Consider the following 19,090-nt stretch of genomic DNA (forward strand, 5'->3'; position numbering starts at 1 on the left):
ATTTAAGAATGATCCATCTGGAAAATGATGCAGACAATTTGTTACATCCAGCCAGAGAGCCATAGAAACCACCATAACAAGCTTAAATGATTCCAGCATCACTACATCATCCAGCCCCAGCCAATCTTCCTCAGAGCCACCACTGAGCTGGGGTTGCCCATCCTGCATGGCTCCCCTTCCTAAAGCTGATGCTGCTCCTGCAGCCCATCCTGGTGCTGAATCCAGGCTTCTAGTCAATGCTTAATGGGACATGGGGACCCCTTTTCACCTTTCCACTGCTTGTCTTACCCTCTCAAATCCCTATTTTAAGACACGAAGCTCCAAGCAGCTCACAAACCCTCCTGGTGGGCTCCTCTGGCTGCCAGCAGCATGGGTGCCTGTTGATGGTTACTACCTCGCCCTGGGTAAATCAGGGCTTCAGTTTTCAAAATAGCGTGTTGATTGAAGCTTAAAATATCCCCAGCAATTACTTCGCCCCGGTATAATTATAATAATTAAACTTGGATAATGCTTAGTCCTACTTTTTATCAGAACTCTGTGCAGCGGCACCAGTGTGTGGTGTTTTGTTTCCAGCCTCATTTTCCAGCCTCACCCCGCCGAGCAGTGCTGGAAGGGACATGAGCTGGCAGTCTCCAGTGCTGACAAGGGGACGGTGACCCTGTCACGGTCCCTCCAGCTCTGGGGACCACTCATGGCACTGTTTAACCCAGGGCATTGTGTCTGGTGGCCGTGCCCTGGCCCTCGCTGCACGGCAGGATGAGCAGCAGGAGGGGATGCTCCCAGCTCCATGCTGGGGCAATGGGTGCTGGAGGGAGTAGGGATGCTGGTTCTTCCCCTTGGCTGCTTGCCTTGTCCCACCCCAATCCCTCTCCCACAGCTCAGCACAATATTTCTCCTCCACGCTCCCAGCAGCGACACTTGGAACAGCTCAGGCTGGTGAGTATGTTTCCGGCTGTGATAAATAGCAGGGAAAGGAATGAGAGCCTAACACTGTATTTCATGCCCTGAAATCCCACTTGCATCTGGAAATGAACAGAGTTCTCCGGCTGATATATGCAGCTCTGAGGCCATTCGCATCCTGTTCGCTTGTACACATTGTCTCAGTGATTTAAGCTGGCAATTTGGCCCTAAAATGAAGAGCAGCTCACTTTGTCCCTCCCCATTTTTCTATATATTTTCCTGCAGAATGGAGCTTTTGGAGATTTGGCTGGGCTGGGCATCATCTCTGGTCTCGGTTTTGTGCTGGCCTGGCACGGAGAATTGTGGAGGGTCCTGGCACCGTGGGAAGGCTGCTGCCACAGGCTGGGAATGCAAGCGGCAGGTGGCTGTGCTGGTCTCTGCTTTCCCAGGCCATCCCTCTTCAAAGCCAACATGGACACCATTGAAGGCTTTTCCCCCTTTCCAGGTCACGGTGCATTGTGAGGATGACAGCCGTGCTATCCCACAGTGTCCTGGGGAAGGGGGATGGCGGCTGTGGGAGCTGTCCTGCTGCCTGGCAAGGGCCCTCCTTGTGCTGCATAGTCCCCACATCTCTCTGTCCATCTCTCTGTCCATCTCTCTGTCCATCCCTCTGTCCATCTCTCTGTCCATCTGTTGAGCAGCACAGCAGCAGGGCCAGCCTGAGTGTGATCCATCGTCACCCACTCCACACACAAAGTGCAAACCAGAGCCACCACTTACCAGGGGCCTGCTCATGACCAGGACTCCTCCTTGGGTAAAAGATGTAGCTGGGTGAAGTGATTTCATAGCAGAACTGTTCTTTAAGGCATGATTAGTGATGTTTAATTAACTCCCCAACAGCCCTATTCTATGGCTTCCTTCTTCCAAGCAGCTGTCCCAAGGCACACGGGGTCCCCTCAAAGTCCTGGGGGACACCGGGTGAGCCTGGGGACCTGGCACCCTCCTGCCTGTGCCACAGGGCGTGGAGGTGGTGCTGCTGTGGCGGGGACTCCAAGGGGATGCACAAGACCCTCTTCCCAGGACAAAGGCAGAGCTATTTCCCTGCTGCTCACCCGAGGTGTGCACAGCTGGGAACAGGGGGATTTCTCCAGGGAAGCTCTGGACTCCTTGCTGAGACATGGATCCTCTGGACACCAAACCAACGCTGTCCCCTCCCCAGGGACCGTGGCCGCGCGCGGAGGAACCCAGTCACCACCGGCTGCGCGGTTCTCATATCAGTTTTAATAGCAACATCAGAGTACTAAATATACAGAGGGCAAGGGGACAGGGTGGCATTTACAGTGCTTCCAAATACACGGCTTCCACGGACAGAGACAAATTAAAAACCGCTCGGGAAGAAAAGGTCCTTTTGGCACTGCCCCAGCTCGCGCTGTGGGCGGGTGGGGCAGCCACAATGCCAAAAGGCGACGGCGCTTCCATTGGATGCCTCCTGGTGCAGGATTTTCCCAGGAAAAGAAAGAAGTACTCAGTGATGTAAAACCGGTTACAAAGTAAAACTGTCTCATGTTAGAAAACGGGTTTTGGCAAAATAAAAATAAAGTGTAAACTTCACTGTACATGTCCTATCAAACAAAAAAATAAACCCCTTGGAACCTAAAATAGAAGAATCTGGGTCAGAAATCTGTGCCCTTAGTGTATATTTTTGTGCAACATATACTTTTTTCAAAGTAAATATTATCTCCACTTGTGACACTATTAAAAATGTACCTACAAATGTTGAGAGTAATTCTTAAAAATGTGTGAGAAGCGTTAGATGAGCTCGGGAGACCAAACCCACAGACTTGGAAATGGCAAGGGATTTCTTGCTGGTTTTGAAAAGATTGCGTACAGATTTAATATCTGGTTGAATGAAAATTCCAACCACATTCATCCTGAAATGGGCGGGCTGAGATAGGATAGATATATTTTTGTTCTATTTTATTTTTTAATTTTTTTTTTTACAAAATATATATTATGTGTAGAATATCTACTATTTAACTACCGTTTCAGCTGAACTACCTTCCTTCGCAACAAGCTGCCAGTGGAGAAGAGGTAACCTGAAATCTGTCCCCGCGCTGGCTCTGCCATCGCTACGGTGACCTCCTGGCAGGCTCGGTGCCCTTGACCCCACGGAACTCTGGAGCCCCATGGAGCACTGCTGTTCTCTGGAGCACGGCTCCTGCCACCACCACCGGCCGCCCTTTCTCCAGCTGGGAAGACAGAGTGAAGGTAAACGATCGGATCTGGAGAGACGGGCGGCTGCCCAGGACCGGCTCTGCCCGGGGTGCTGTGGGGTGAAGCCGCCCTCGGGGGACCCCGGCTTCCAAAAGTCAGGGGATTGAGGACCAAACCCTGCCTGCCCTACCTGTTGGTGCCATGACATGAGAGCTCGGACCTGGAGCCCCAAACCAGCTCAGTTTGGGGCAGGATAGAGCACACTGGTGCTTTGACTCCCTGGCCCGGTGGGAGCGGCACATCCTGTGGCTCCTGCTCAGGGTTTGCAAGAAATATGGAGGGAAGAGAATCCCAGACAACCCTGGGAAGACTGGGCTTGCTGCAGGGCCCAAGGAAAGGCAACCTCTCCTTGCCATGGGTGGCTTGCCCGACACCACTTTCTCTAAGACAGAGCCACAAGTGACACACAGACACTCCATGACATGTCTGGGGAATGTGGCAGCCTCTTGGCTGCCATGGTGTGTTTCTCAGCGACTATTCAGGGGCTAAGGAATCTGGAAAATGAACTGAAAGGAAACAAGCAGCAGTGGGCTGAGGGCTTACAGCAAAGCAAGGAACAAAACTTTTCTTTTTTCAAGCTTCCAGGACCTCAGGGTGAGATGATGTGCCCAAAACATGACAAAGCTCCCACAGGAGCGTGTCTGAGAACACCATGCTTCCCTGCTTTTCCACGGTGGGAAGATCTACTCAATAGACTATGCCATGGAAATGTGACTTTCTATTTTCATTTCTTTCTTGTTTTTTGGCTTTCATCAATAGGAGGGAATGAAATCACCACAGCTCATTTCTCTTCACTGTGCAAGACCTTGGCATGCCTGGATCCTGCCTTGTACATCACTGCATCAGTGGCTCCATCCCAGCCCTTCCTCCTCCTCCTCTCCCTCCACCACAGTGGCCCAGCATGGATGGGGGGAGGTTTCCTCTGATAAAGTGCAAGTGCTGTTGGTCCTTATAAATAAGGGAAGATTGTGCATCTACTTTTGTTCCCTGGTTCACCGCTCAGCTCCGGGGAGACCAGGACATGTCCTGCTGCAGACTGGGGGGGAAGCTCATGCAAGTCCTGCCCTCTGGAACCTGTGTCCATCCTTGGGGTCACAGTGATTCACCTTCCTTCTCTCTCTCTCTCTCTCTCACACACACACACACACACACACGCACACACACACACTCACATGCTTTCTCCTCCTCTTCCCCAGCTCCACAGGGAATTTCCTGCGAGCCAGGTGCCTCTCCATCACCACAGCCATCATCACCACGGCTTGCACCAGTGCTGCCTGTGCTGCCCTGGCATCTCCCAGCTCTGCCTGACAACTTCTCTGTGGGCAGCAGGTTCCATCCATGCAGAAACACAGAAAGCTGCTTCAGATGCCCTGCAATGAGGGAGCTGAGATATGTTTCTTGTCATACTGCTACCATGATTACACTGGAATACCTGTGGGAATTAAATAAATAAGAAGATTAAGGGGAGAAGCACAAGGAACATGGCTCAAAGCTGGCGCAGATGGATTCCCATGAAGTCACAAAGGGAGGAGAGCCTGTGGGCAGGGGCTGACACCAGTGTCACAGGAAACACTGAGATGACCCTGGAGCAGTTGCTCAGACTTCATGCTTCCCAAGGACAGATACTCCCCATGTTTGCCATGGACAGCTAAAGCTTTGGGGGCCACTGCTCTAGCAGGACACTGTCCCCTCTCCCCCCTGGAGGCATCCAATGCTCTGGAGAGCCAGACATGAGCCGCCCAGGAGATGCTGCTCTGCCCAGGGGATGGTTGGCTCAAGTCCGCAGGTAATTGTCAGGGCTGGCAAGGAAGACTTCTGTCTGAGGCAGCGTCCAAAAATTCAGGACAAATAATCCAGACTGTGCAATTCCATGGGAAAAGGACAGAAAAGGACACGGGAACAAGAGACCACACGCGTGGCTATGCGCAACACCACAGGGTTCTACTTTTTTTTTTTTTTTAAACTGCACGTTCATTATCATAAAGAAAAGGAGCTGAGTAATCAGTGGGGGAGTAGAAACGTGGATCTGGACAATTCTAAAAAACCACTAGTATTTACCAAGGGCAGTTTACAAAAAGAACTGGAGGACTTTGGTCTGATCTCTGCTGTCGTTTCCACCCATTTAACATTGAAGGGACCCGAGCAAGACACATCGCAGTGTCTGATGTGCAGCACAGCATGGCAGCACCCCACTCCATGGAAAGACTTGGACAGAGGGTTTAGGGTCAGCACCCACAAACACCATCCACCCCAGCAGGAGCTGGACGGGCATAGACGTGTTTCTAGCGCAACACACCAAACTGGAGCCTGCAGAATCGTGCTTCCCTGGCAAAAATTCCCTTTAAACACTATGAAGAGATCTCCAGGATTGTGGACAGCTGGCTGTGTCTTCTCCTGCTGCAGCAGAGCCAGCCAAGACAAGAACAAAGGAAGAGGCTCTCTCAATCCCACAGCCCCAGGCTAGGGCAGGGGGCAACCAGCTCCTTCCTCTTGTATCTCTCACAGGGCTGAGTAAGCTCTGGTGCTGTGGCCGATTTAGAAGCCATTTTCCAAAAGCCTTCCCATACCCCGCTCCTAAAATTTTTCTTCTGTGCCAAGAGAGGCCCATCTTTTGGAAGTCCACCCCTAAAATCTGCCCCGTCCAGCCCCGAGGTATCATGCCTAGCAAGGTGGAGTTCACAGCTCTGTGGACACGGGGCAGGCCCAGGCTTTACGGCTTCTTCCCATCGACCTTGATGGTGTATTGGGATACAGAAGCCTGGAAATACCCCCAGCACTGCCTTGAGCTGTGCTCTGGATGGTTTTGGGAAGCTTTTTCTCTGCTTCCCACTGGCAGCACAGCCCCAGCTGTCTCCCACCACGGTCACGTCGCGACGCTGGAGAAGCATTTCCAAAAAGAACCAAAATTATATATATATATGTATACATACATATATATGTCTATACATACACACACACACGTATATATATGTATATATGTCTACCTATATATACACATATAGGTTGACAGGCAAGCTGCCAAAGTAGAAAACATCAGATCACCCAGTTTGCATGATGCGTGTTAAAGAAATGAGACTTTTAGCCCATGACATCTTCTTTAAAAATGAGTATTTAAGATCTTCAAAAATTGCTACAGTACAAAAAGTGTTCGTGTGTGTATATATATATATATTTTCTCTCTACATATACCATATGTACGCGTATGGACCGGAATGGATGACCCCACCAGAAGAGATGCCCCACTCGTCCTCCACAACATTTCCAGGAGTTATTGACTCGGCTCTTTGCAAAGTCTTTGCATCGGTTCATGGCACATAATGGTATTATTGGCACAGGTTCAGAGTCACCGTCCATGGCCGGGCTCCAGGCGCTCATCCTTCCCCTTTCCATCCCTTGCTGGTTCCTCCTCCTCCTCCACGGGATTCTTTGCTTGCACACTTTCCTTTCTCTCCTCTCAAAAACGTGCTCCTTGACAACGCAGTTACCTATAGGCGTGTTCATTTTTATAAAAATATATTTGGCCCATAGAACGCTGCTCTTTGAGTCTCCTACTGGTAAACAGAAATGGTAGGTACAGGTAACCCATTATTTTTTTATATTTTTTACAGGTTCACCAATGGAATCCTGTTGAGGACGAGAAGAAAAAGAAAGATTAAGTCATGACAGGGAATTTGCACTGCATCACTGCTTGGATGATCCCCCACAGCCTGGAGGTTTCCTCCTCCTTCCCCTCGGCTGTGGAGCTGTGGGATTCCTGGGGGAACAGAGCATGGAGGGAGCAGGGTATCAATGACCTCTTCCTCCTCCACAGCTGCTGGTCTGTGCTGGGGATTGGGATCACTACTTCCCTCTCCTTGGGGCCTTTTCCAGATGGGATCATCCCTGTGTTCTGCAGCTTCTCACACTCGGGCCTCAAGCAGCGAGTGCTCTGGCAGATGAGCAGATGATGACAAGCACTAACAAGATTTTCTAAAGTTAAATCTAAAGAATCAATAGGGAATTGGTTAAGCACCAAACCAGAGATCCTATCAAAGTCCTTAAGCTATTTATTTACCATCTACTGGAAAATGTCTCCCTATGCAATCTTGGACTCTCAATGTGAAGACAATCACTCCCCATCATTGGCATGTGGCCACTTGCTCTACATGTCCGTGAGCTGTAGCACAGCTGGGTGTGCCAAAGACAGCTGCCAGCAGGTACCTACACCCTACACAGCAGTGCTCAGATACACATTCCTAATCCACACATCCCTAATCTGTGCCCTCTGCCTGGCTGGGATCAACATCCAGAACATGGTGTGCTTTTTGTCCCATGGTTCTTTCTCTAAAAACCCGCTATTTTTAAGCAAGATGCCCAATACACTATCTCCAAGAACAACCCTGATGTCTTAATTAGCGAGACAGATTTTCCAGAGTCCTTAATCTCCTGTGCTGGGGCTGTGCTGGGACTGCTGCTACTCCTCCGAAGACAAGGCGGGATCTTTTATGATGACTCATTATCTGTTAATGTTAACACAAACCATTTGCTGTTGTTAGGCAGAACGCGGCCAGCACAGCAGCTGCTGCCGTGTTTGAGCGCGGCATCACCGCACAACGCCGTCAGCTCTCACCGCCCTGTGCCAGGGCAGGGTCAGGCTGGTGCCACCGAGCCAGGCACAGCTGCTGGGCCCCAAACTGTCCCCTCCCTGCCAGCGGTGCCGAGCGTCCCGTGGCTCTGGGTGAGCGCTGGTTAACGCACCGTGGCAGGATGTACAATTGGTATTGTATCCCAAATAGCCTCTTTGTGCAAAGTAGGTCAGCGCTTGATCAACCTTACAGATTTTTGTATAATCTCATTCCATGGGGTTTTTCAGTCAAAGAGAGTGGGATTAAGGACAAGAATAATGCAGAATCTCGAACTTCATTTCAGAAAGCCCCAAAGCCAGGATGAAATCAAGCCAAACCAGCCACCCTGTGCTGTGGTGCCACTCAAGTCTTTGGCACACGTCCTGTGCTGGTCTGCAGAGCGGCAGTGCTCCTGCCTCTTTCTGGGTGCTCCTCTGGCACTACTGGCACCAGGCAAGAGAAGTGTTCCTTTTCATCCCTCACTCAGGTGACTCAGAACTCCTGAGAGCTTCCACTGACTGTTTCACTCCTCACCTACCCAGCCCAGGGCCACACTGAGGCTGCACTGCTACACCGGGCTGCCGCAGACAGACAGACTTCTCTGCCTGCAGGAGAGCTGCCAGCAGCCGCTGCTGAGGTGTGACATCCACCGAGGTGTGACATCTACCAAGGAGCTGATGCTCCAGTGGGGCCCAGCACCGGCACAGGCAATCTGCTGGAAAGCTCCACCAGCTGCTTGCCATGGGCAGCATCACCTGCTGTGGGGAGGGACAGTGTCCTGGTGGGGACCACACCTGCAGCACAGGAACTCTCCCCATGGCTCCTGCTAGCACAGGAGGAATCTGACCCCAGGAAATAGCTTCAGCATCTGCTCCCCGTATATCTAGATGAGTTTCACCAGGTTTCCTGACACAACTGCAGTGCTGCCTGCAGCTCTCTGGGCTGGAGATGCTCTGCGGTGCTGTCCTTTATATCTGCTGCCTCAACTGCTCAGCCCAGACTGTGGAGGCTGTTGGCATCACCCAAGGCCTGGGTGCCAGCTGGGCAGCACTGTGGTCAGTCTTCACACCAGGCTGATGGACTGTCAAGTTCATATTAAATTCCACCTTGGTTCTCTGTGGTCATCTCAACAAAACACCTGCAGCACCTCTGTTGTGCTATTCCTGCCCTGGGACATGCCACCTGCCTGGTGCCTCCAGCTCTGGCCCCACACCATCAAGAGCATTAGTGTGCCAACGAGACAGCTCAGAGCTGTGAAGTACTGTCAATTAAAATTTGTAAAACACTAGGAGAAAGGGGCTGTGAGGAGAAAGCTGCATGTAGCCCCTCCAGCCAAAAAGCTGCACATGCTCCAGAGCATCCCTCTCCTCTGCTGTAGTGCAGTGGGTCAACAGCAACTGTCCCCTTCAGGTGACCTTGCTGTGGCTGTGGATGCCAGCCAGGAAACACTCATTTCCCCGGAAGCGGTGCAGCCCTAGCAGCTGCATCTCCTTTTCCACCAGCCTCTCCCCTAGCCACAAGAGCTGGAGAGGCATCCTCCATGCCTCCACTTCTCTGCTTCCCTCCATCCCACTGCTCCTCTGGCACTTGGCAGCTGGTGACAGCACAAGGCAACCACGGTGGCAGGGACAGCCTAGCAGGGAGCTCATCTCAATGCCATCTGCACCTTCCACAGTGACACATGAAACTTGGAATGCTCATTTCACCTGAGGGATTTCCTGTCGGCACCTGGTTTCCACTGGGACACCACCACTTATGCAAGTGTGTCCCAGAAACACCCCGGTGCAAACACACCTATGCAGAGTGAACATGCAGAGAACAGGTAGAACAGCTTTGGGATCAATCTCATTTTGTTATCGTTAATGAAACCAAACAGCAGCTTCCAGAATTGCATCTGTAATTGAAGTGCCATTACAGAGCTAATGCTCCAGGTACGAGCTGGATAGATTTTTCCAGAGCGCATCAATGTGCATTTTATGGATTCCATGAAAACGGGTCAATGAGAATTTCAAGGATTTAATAAGGCGTAATGGAACGGCTTCAGGCTATTTAAAGAAATCTATGGAGGTGACCAGGGCACAGTCTTTCGCCCAGGGTTTCACAGGACCTGGGGCAGGAACAGTGGGATCCATGCAGGATTCCTACAATGCTTCAAGCTGCTCCTTCCTTCCCCCTTCCTGAGGAATGGAGAGCTGTAGATGGCATTGAGTGTAGCTGGCTTGCTTTATGTGTTATTTCTTTTTCATTCACTTTAAGCCAATGGAAAGACATCCCAAACTACAAAACTGAGGGTGGAAAAGGCTCCATGGGCTATTGCTGAGGCTAGTGTTCCCTGCAAATCCTCACTGATCATTCTCCTGCCTGTGTTCCTTTGCCCTCTGTCTCCTGAAACAGTGGCCACAACAATAGAGTGAGAGAAAAAACATGAGGCTATCAGTGGATGGGGAGTGAGAGCCTTTCACCTTCACCAGTGAAGCTGCTGCAGCCAGAAGAGGCTCTGGGGGGGCAGTGAGGACATGCCAGATGAATCCCTGCTCTCTTCCCCACTGCACTGGCACACACCTCACCTGCCCTGTCTAGACACCACCGGCCCCAGCACGGCTGAGACCATTAACTTTTTATTCCCTTCCATTCTAATCTAATTATATTTCTGTGTTCAATAGCTGTGCATAATGTTAAACAGGCTATTCCAAGTGAGCTGCAGCCAGGGAAGGCTGGAAATTTCATTTACACTGAATATATGATTCATTACAGCAGGGACTTGGGACAGAGCAATTAATTCACCTGAGCACGTGCCTCGAGCGGGCACCGCTGCCCAGGATGAGCTGGCACACACAGACTTTTCCTGCCACTGCTATCAGCTGTACCACCTTCAAAAGCAACACAAGCAGGTGGAAATGGCCATCTCAACAAAAGAGAAGAAAATCCCCAGATTGTACTCTTGCAACCAGACCATCACTGCACTCCTTCAGTCACAGCAGCAACCCAGGTGTGACCGGCTGCTGGGGACTGTGCTTGAAGGGTTGGCTTTGCAGAGCAGCAGCAGGAGAAGGAGGGGAGGGGGGGGAGGAGGAGGGGGGGGGAGGAGGAGGAGGAGGACCCCAATGCCCTTGCAGTGAGCATGGAAGTGTTCATGACAGCAAACATCACCAAATGAGCTTTCAGATCCTGGTGGAGCGTGCATGCTGGACGGGTGGCGCTCCGACAAGGCGGGCTGTCCATCATGCCACCAGAGGTTAATTACAGATCAGGACATTTCCCAGCACAGAAATTACTGTGGCTTGTTGAGGTTTTAGAGGTGGGCTGGAACCATGGGATCAGGCTGAAGTTCAAGGCTGCCCCAGGGACCCTTTGCTTTTGAGTCCTTGTCCATCCCAGTCCCTGCCTGTTCGTGTGGGCCTGTCTGCAATTAACCTCCCTGGAAAAGCCATTTGGCTCCCAATGCCCCATCCACGGCATGAAATATGTTCAGTCACACTGAAGGGAAGTGCAGACGGGCGGATGGCACCAGGCAGGGTAAGATGGGCACAGTGGGAGCACAGGATGGATGCGGGATGGACGCAGGGAGCGCGGTACGTACCAGGAAACAGCCCGCTGGCGTCTGCCCTGCCCCCAGAAGTCAAACAGGCTTCGGCCAGTCAGCAGGAGATTTCAAACCATTTCTCAGACACAAAGGCCACGGGAATAAGATGCCGGTCAGAAGAAGAGGGTCTGCGGTGAGCAGAAAGAGGGGCTTGTACACGCTGGTACGTAACACACAGTGCAAGCCGGGGTGGCCTGCTGCACAATCAGCTTTTTATATCTCTCTAGAGTGATGCTTTGAGTGGGCCTGGGTTCACCAGGCTGCCTGGAAGTGCTCTGAGATAGAGGGTCCCAAAATGCATCCCTGGACGGTGGAAAAGCCATGTTCTCTGCCAGCCAGAACACAGGCACACTCTATCACCTGGCTGGAGTTCATATCAAACCAAGGCTTGTGGACACCCAAAAAAATGGTGTGACAATCCCTGCCAGTTCTTCACCTTCTGAGATGTGAAGAAACCCTGGAAAATGCAGACGAGCAGAACCCTGCACACACACAAGAGATGCTGACTGAACAGGCATCAATGAAGCTTTTGGCTCCAGGCCTGTCCTTGGGGCAGGCAGACATGGGCTGCGGCTGCCACACATGTTGTGATTCCTTGAGGCTGCCTGAAGCATCAGCTGCTCATTTCTTCCATCAAAACTCTCTGTCTGGCTTCCCCTCTACCTTTGGTGGGGGCACACATTTACCATATGGCGAAACCACACCAGCACCAAGTGAAAGCGCTCTGGAGACAGCCTGTGGTGTGGGAAACATCGGTCCCAGCCCCATCGCTCCTGATCCCCTCCCTCTGGGCAGCCAAGGGGCTGGCAGAGCACGGCCATATCCCTTGGCTGCCAATGATGATCCTTGTTAACGCTCTGTCGTTATTTCACAGCAGCCAAATGGTTCATTTGGCTCTTGCTGCCTGCTCCTCCATTAATCACCCTCTTGTTTGCAGCCCGGCAGCTTTGCCGATGCCACTGAGGAGACAGCACAGGCACTGGAAAAATGGATCCAGTGGCATTTTATGTGCTGGCAGCAGCAGCAGTAGCAGCAGCAGCTGGGAACTGAACACCGTGTGGTGCTGAGCTCGCCCAGCCCTGCAGGGCCAGGGGCTGCTGAGGCACCCACCCAGCCTCCCAACCAGGACTGGTGGCCCAGGGGGCCAGTCCCACACCGAAATATGAGTGGGTGAGCACCCAAGAGGAAGGCAGCTCTGCCAAATGCTCCCACAACATCACCCCTGAGCACCAGAGACCCATCACCACAGCGGGATGGTGCTCCCCACCCACTGGGAAACCACGGTGCGCACCTCACCTGTTTCCATTGAAGGTCGTTTTATAATCCCCGGGCGAGTGCAACGTGTCCTCTGCATAGACGGGCACGGGGGTCCGGACGCACTCGTGGGAGCACTGCAGCGTCTCATTGTAGGCGGTGAAGATGTCGAGGGCACTGGGCACGCGGGCGGGGGCGAAGTCAGTCAGGTTCTGGCAGCTCTCCTCCTGCTGGTCCAGCTTGCGTTGGTGGCTGTTGCGCCGCGGGCGTCCGCTCTGTGCGCAGCTGGGAGAGGGGGAGAGAGAATCAGACAATCATGGGATGGTCTGGGTTGGAAGGGACCTTAAAAACCCTACAGTTCCATCCCCCTGCCATGGGCAGAGACACCTTCCACTAGATCAGGTTATTCCAAGCCCTGTCCAACTTGGCCATGGACACTTCCAGGGATAGGGCAGCCACAGCTTTTCTGGGCAGCCTGTGCCAGGGCCTCACCACCCTCACAGGGAAGAAATTTCCCCTAAGATCTAATCTAAGTATTGCCTTTAGTTGAAAGCCATCCCCCTTGTCCCATCCCACTGTCAGTCTGTGTAAAAAGTTGCCCACCATGATTTTTATAAGTCTGTTATGGCCTGAAAGGCCAAAGCAGAAAGGATGGGAGGCACAGTGTATCCCTGAAACTTGGCAAGGGAACTCACCTGACTGACCAGTCATTACAGAGTGCTCAGTACTAGATTAGAATTCAAAAATTCCAATTCCAATTCAGAATTGGAAAGATCAGCCACAAGCAGTCATTTGTCTCAGTGCTTTTTTTTAAGAATCAAATTTACATTTTAGACACAAGCTTTTTCCCATCAGAGGGATGACTTAATGAGTCACACATTTGTACCTGCAGGAAGCAAAAGCTTTTTCTTAAGTGAAAATATGTAGGTGAGAACAATGAAGTGAAACCCTTTCCATTTGGGAGACACCAACAGGTTGGAACTTCTCAGGATAAATGAGCTCAGGACCTGGTGTGACACAGCAGAGGGATGGCTGGCAGGGCAGCCCTGCTCTCCGGGGGCTCCTCCAGCTCCGGAGGCTTCATCAGGATCTCGTGGCTGCACAACACTTCTGGCTCAGTACGTCAGAGACGAGGAGAACCCCAGCTCACAGGAGCCGCCCTCAATCAGCCTGGTCCTATTTCAGGGTCTAGACACTGATTTAATTAAGATGCCTCTTTTTCCAGATGGGATTGACAGCGCCTTGCAGAATGCCGGAGTTTTGGGAGGTGGCAGCTCCGAGGGCGGTGGGAGCTGGAGATGCTGGCACTGTCTGTGCAGGGGCACCCCTGGGGACAGGAGCGTGGGGCTCTCCGGGAGCGGCGCTGGCCGGGCTGGCAGCATCTGCCAGCTGCAGGGCACTGCCAGCTCCGCTGGGTTGATGCAACTGAAAGAGACAGCCCTAAACCAACTGCTGTCTCCCCATGGCACGTGTGCGGGAGGAGCAGTGACAAGAAGGACGCTGGTTTGGCACGCAGCCATCGCTCACCCGTCCTGCTCGAGGGGGACAAACGCCAGCCGAAGGACAGGGACGGCGACTGTGTCCCTGCTGGGGATGGGGCCAGAGCGTGTGATGTGGGTCAGCCCTGCCACGGAGCACCCGCACGTGGCCCAGGGTCACCCAATGAACCGAGGCAGTTTGGTTAGAATTGAGCAAACTCCCAGGTACTGTTTCTTCACCTGGGACACACCTGGGTGCTGCCCACATTCCCCTGCCAAGGATTTTCTCTGGTGATTTCTCAATTTCACTTACTGTAAAGCATTTCTATTCTATACCGATCACTGGATTTATTTTTTCCCCTTTTTGGCTTCAGCAGCAGTTACTGAGCTGTTCTGCCAAGCTGTGGTCAGCCGGATCAATGACTCGTACCGCTCACTGCTGCGACTGGAGACAAATCCCACAAGTGTTTTATAAACTATTTTCCCTGCTCTTTCACTGAAACAGCGTGGCAACCAGGGAAGTTTAGTGAATTAAATCCCACTTGAGCTACAGGAGGGAGTGTCACTGGCTGCTCCCCAAAGCAAGTTCAGCTGTGGGGCCAGAACCTCAGCACTTTTGGTCGGCTCCTATGCCACATAATGGCTTTGCCAAGATGAGGATGCCTCCGTAGCCCTGCAAAGGGCTTCTCCTCTCATCCCAGTTAGTCAGCAGGCTCCTCATCAACCCAGTGTTGTAACTGCCTCCTGGCTGCAGGAATCAATTTGCTCGCAGAGCTTGGCCAGGCCAGAGGGAAGAGCCACCGGCAGAGCTGCACGGCCGCTCTCCCCCGGCCCCGTGCTGCAGCCGTGTCGCTACGCCAGCAACGCTGACCTCAAAGTAGGCCAGTTTCCCTGGGAAAATAGGTAAAGTGAGGAGCGCCCGGAGCGAAAGCTAACCTATTTTGCCATACGCCCAGCCATGCTGAGAGAATAAACGGGAGCAAATGAAGCTGGAGGAGCACAGCAGCGCCCTGGGGGTTGGGGCACACTTCACATGGTGCCTGAGGGGCTTCGAAGGTGCCCTTCCATCCCTGGGGTCCCAGGGAAGGGCAGGAGATGCAGCTGCTTCTTGCCAAGCCAGGCTGGGTGTTTTAGGAGCAGCATCAAAGCTCCTTAGGGAAGGCGGTGGGGGAGCTGCTGCCATCACCACGCAGATCCTGGGAACACCCGCTGTGGCCCAACACACGGCTCTGACCTCTCCAGGTGGCACCGTGCTGAGGCACTCAGCCCCCGAGTGGCAATGTGCACGTGTACCACGAGTCTTGTCCACCCAATCCCAGCCACATGCTGGTCCCCAAAGCTACCAGCCAGGGCGTATGAGGTGGGGAAGCTGCGGGGTCACAGTTGAACCCTGGTGCACCAACCTCCTTTGGAGGTTTTGGTGCTGCAAGTCCCCCATTTCCTCCTGCAATGCCTTTCCCAAACTATCCTGGCAGGTGCCATGGGCTTTGGCAGCTGCAATGGGATGGGCACCTCTGTCCCCACCCTGTCCCCATCCCACACCACCCCTCAAGCCAAGCAGAGCAGGAGGGACCTTACCAATTTTTTAAGACAAGAGTTGTTATCAGCGCAGCTATGACCATGATGAGGGACACGGTAATAGTGATTATCTGATGAACTGCCAGACCTGCAGACAGAAGAAAAGAGACAGTGGGGATGGGAACTGAGGGGACCCCGGCAGAGCCCCCCTCCCCACACGGCCCCCCACCACCCACTCCCAGCCGTCCCCAGCGCAGGGCCACACACAGCCCCCGGCAGTGGTGCTGCAATCCTCTCTCCTGCCTTACACAAAATAATCTGTAAGCCAGGCTCCTCATTTCCTATCCTCTCAAGTATGTTCCTTGTCAGCCCGAATTAGGCACGAAGAACGGAAGAGAAGTGAAGACGTCTCCCCTCTGGGACAGAAAGGGAGACGAGCGCAGCCTTGCACCGGGTGTGGGATTCACCAGGGATAATAATTACGGCACTGACGGCTGCTCGCTTTGCAGGTCGGGTGGGCTCATTTCCCCTTCTTCACCTTCCACGGGGTATCATTTTGGCTCGTGGATCATTCCTAATGAGCAGTTTGGAAACAAAAGCAGCTCGCTGTACACTATGTTTGTGATTTTGTGCTGCCTTACAGTTGCAATTTCATAATGAAATGATTTTTCCTGGCTGCAGCCCAAGGATGTGCTATTTTTCACAAACAGATGTTGCAGCTCCTGATGGATGGTAGTTTTAATAAATAAATAAGTCTAAGAATGACAGGAAAATAAGCAGTTTTATATATATATCTGTATGTGTCTGTGGCAAGGACGGCGTCAGTGCCAGGGCCATGGCTCAGCTGGAGCTGGGGGTGCCTAGGGGCCACTGGGCAGCACTGGGGCAGCCACTGCTCGTGGTGAAGGATTCACTTGTGGCCCCCGTGCTGGCAGGGTGGACAGCAGCCAATTCCAGCCAGAGCCAGAGCTCGCTCCTTGGCTGTTCCACCTCTGGGTTTCAACTCCCAGGGGAATTCACAGGGAAAATGCCACATGGGAGGCTCCCCACCTCCCACTAGCACCCCAGCTCCTGAAGGGGAGGCCTGGAGAAAGACTTCTGGCCCCATGCTATGAGCTCCCAGAGGGTGTGACGATGGGATCATGTCCCGACGGGCGCGAGGAGCGCGGTGGCAGCTCGCGCCCACGCGTGCCGGGTCAGGAGTGACGCCCACCCTGGCAGCAGCATCCTGCACGGCAGTCTTGGAGCAGCTCCCAGTGGGACGCTGCTGAAAAAGATAAAAGGAAAGACTAAAAATAAAATCAAACCAGCCCAGTGCCCGATTCCTTTGAAAACAGAAGCGGAGTCGGGGACGAGACCTTCATCAACACTGGGAGCTGAGGCAGTGGCGGCAGGGCCACGGGAGAACCTAATGATGCAATTAATCCTTGCATTTACGTAATGGGAAAGGCACAGGCAGAACAGATTGCAGGTGGCTGAGCACTGGGAAGGATGGCAGCTCCTCGGAGCAGGACACATGGATTTTAAGAAAGGCTGGATAATTTTAGACTCCATCACACACATAAGTTGCCATATGTACCGGCACAGCAAAGTTCCTTTGCATCATGTATTAATTCTGCACCAGAAGCCAGGGGGGATTTCAAGAGGACAGGAGATCTTTGTTTCAATGGTGGTGATGAACACAGGGGAGGGACCCGACAGGTGTCCCGTGATGGTTCCTGGGAAGCCCTATAAACCTATAAACCTGCTGCAATAAACACTACCAGGTCTTTATTCCTGATTTACAAGTATAGCAAATCTTTTCCTCTAAGCCTTCAAACAATGTAGGGCCATTAGGAGCAAGATCAAGCAAATATCCAATCTGTGAGGGGTGAGGTTAATGGGTGGGGCACCCCTTCAGAGGGGAATGCCCTGTAAGGGACATAAAGCATCCTGGGGAGTGAGTGGAGATGGAGAGAGATGATGCCAAGGGCAAAGCAGTATTTTAGACACAGTCCTTGAAGCCCAATTGGATGGAAGAAGGGTATTTGGAAGATAAAACCAATAGCTCATAGAGCAAAATCCTCCTCCTCCAGTGTAGGAAGCTGCCTGGCACAGGCATAACTCCCCCTGAGAGCCTGTGCCCCCAGAGAGAGACCGTGGGAGCAGGGATTGCAGCGCCTGGGTTTTGTTTGCTCATCTGCACGGCAAAAGCTCCGATCCCAGTGGGTCACAAGAACCCAGCAGCCACGTAATCACACGTTATTAACCATGGAAACAGGGAGCTGGAGGGAGGGCAGAGCAGGGAGGGACACCCAGCACCGGCCCCCGCACCTGCGAACGCCTCAGCCCTGCGAGGGCCCGGTGAGGGCTCCCCCTGCCAAGGCTTTTACCAGGCAATTTGACGCAGTGACCATTTAACTGGAGGGTAATTACAGGAGAAGTATTTAATGGAGCCGAAAGTGTGTCCAAGCCTCTGCGCTTCTGCTAGTGCAGCAGAATTCCACGTTGCCGCCTGCCAGGAGGGAAAGCTCTTCAAAGGCGCTCTCTGAACCCTCGGAAATGCTGAAATATCTCTGGGTTTTTCCACTCTCGTGCCATCCGTCTCTGCTCTTACTGGGGCCTCTAATCCCCCCGGTGGGGGGAGAGGGGCCACAGAATCCCAGCAGGCAGCACAACCCAGCTCCCGATTCCCCACATCCCGGGCAAAACCCCAATCTTCTCAGAGCAAGCCAATGCCAGGGCTTTTTTTTTTAATCTGTTATTTTAAAGACCATATATTTGCTGCTGAGATGAAAGTGCTGAGGTTTGGCCTTTCTAGCCACCTTTTGAAACGGCTCCCGGACAGCTCTGCATCAATGGAATTAATTCCATGAGAAAATCCATTTGAGACTAATGTCTTGCTACTGCAGGAGCGTGCAATGGCAGAGAACAGGAGATATAAGCTCTTAATTAAAAACAAAGAGAACCTCTATCCCCCAAGGCCTTTATTTCAACAGCTCTGGTTAGGGAGCCTGTATTTTTCATTTTCCCAATAAAAACAGCTACGAGCTGCAACTCTTTGAAGACCCTCGTCAAGGCCTTGAAGCTGCATAAAATTAGAAAAAGGAGAAAACAACTCTATTTCATTTGAAAGGGAGAAAACTGGAGTTACTCTTATGGGCCAGATATGGCTACCCCCAGCCTTTTCCCACACAAATGCTGTGTGGATCTCCCTCTCCTCAGCATTCCATCCTCATCCCTGCCACGTTCTCCCTTCCTCTGTTCTCATGTGCCCCGAGCACCAGGATGTCAGTGCCTCCTCCTGAGCATTGTGGAGAAGCTGGGGCAAAGCAGCTGGACTCAAGAGGCTTTACGACTTTCCCAGCCATCAGAAATCACATCTGAGCCCCAAAAGCCTCATCCCCTGATAAAGCTGCTTGCGGACAGAACAATTCAATCAGGAGCGTGGTGTGGCCTCCCTGCTGCCACCGCTGGCCTTTCCCAGGGGGGATCAGCCA

At 52.5% G+C, this 19,090-nt stretch overlaps 1 protein-coding gene and 1 long non-coding RNA gene across 3 annotated transcripts in view; one reads left to right on the plus strand and one right to left on the minus strand.

The window, feature by feature from the left end:
* Window positions 1-2,159: 2,159 nt before the first annotated feature.
* The window catches only part of AJAP1 (adherens junctions associated protein 1), a 37,466-nt gene continuing 20,535 nt past the window's right edge, over window positions 2,160-19,090 (minus strand). For both annotated transcript variants that reach the window (XM_086860437.1, XM_086860438.1), the window contains exons 3-6: window positions 15,672-15,759; window positions 12,658-12,900; window positions 11,359-11,489; window positions 2,160-6,798 (exon numbers count right to left, since the gene is read on the minus strand). In XM_086860437.1, the coding sequence (XP_086716563.1) occupies window positions 11,417-11,489; window positions 12,658-12,900; window positions 15,672-15,759 (404 nt within the window). In that variant the 3' untranslated portion in view covers window positions 2,160-6,798; window positions 11,359-11,416. The remainder of the gene's footprint in view (window positions 6,799-11,358; window positions 11,490-12,657; window positions 12,901-15,671; window positions 15,760-19,090) is intronic.
* Window positions 3,836-8,913, plus strand: LOC111938743 (uncharacterized). The gene is made up of 2 exons (XR_002869078.2): window positions 3,836-4,960; window positions 6,783-8,913. It is a non-coding gene; the product is annotated as an uncharacterized LOC111938743 (long non-coding RNA).

Source organism: Cyanistes caeruleus, chromosome 22 (genome assembly GCF_971803275.1).
Source record: "Cyanistes caeruleus chromosome 22, bCyaCae1.hap1.1, whole genome shotgun sequence".
Taxonomy (NCBI): Eukaryota; Metazoa; Chordata; class Aves; order Passeriformes; family Paridae; genus Cyanistes; species Cyanistes caeruleus.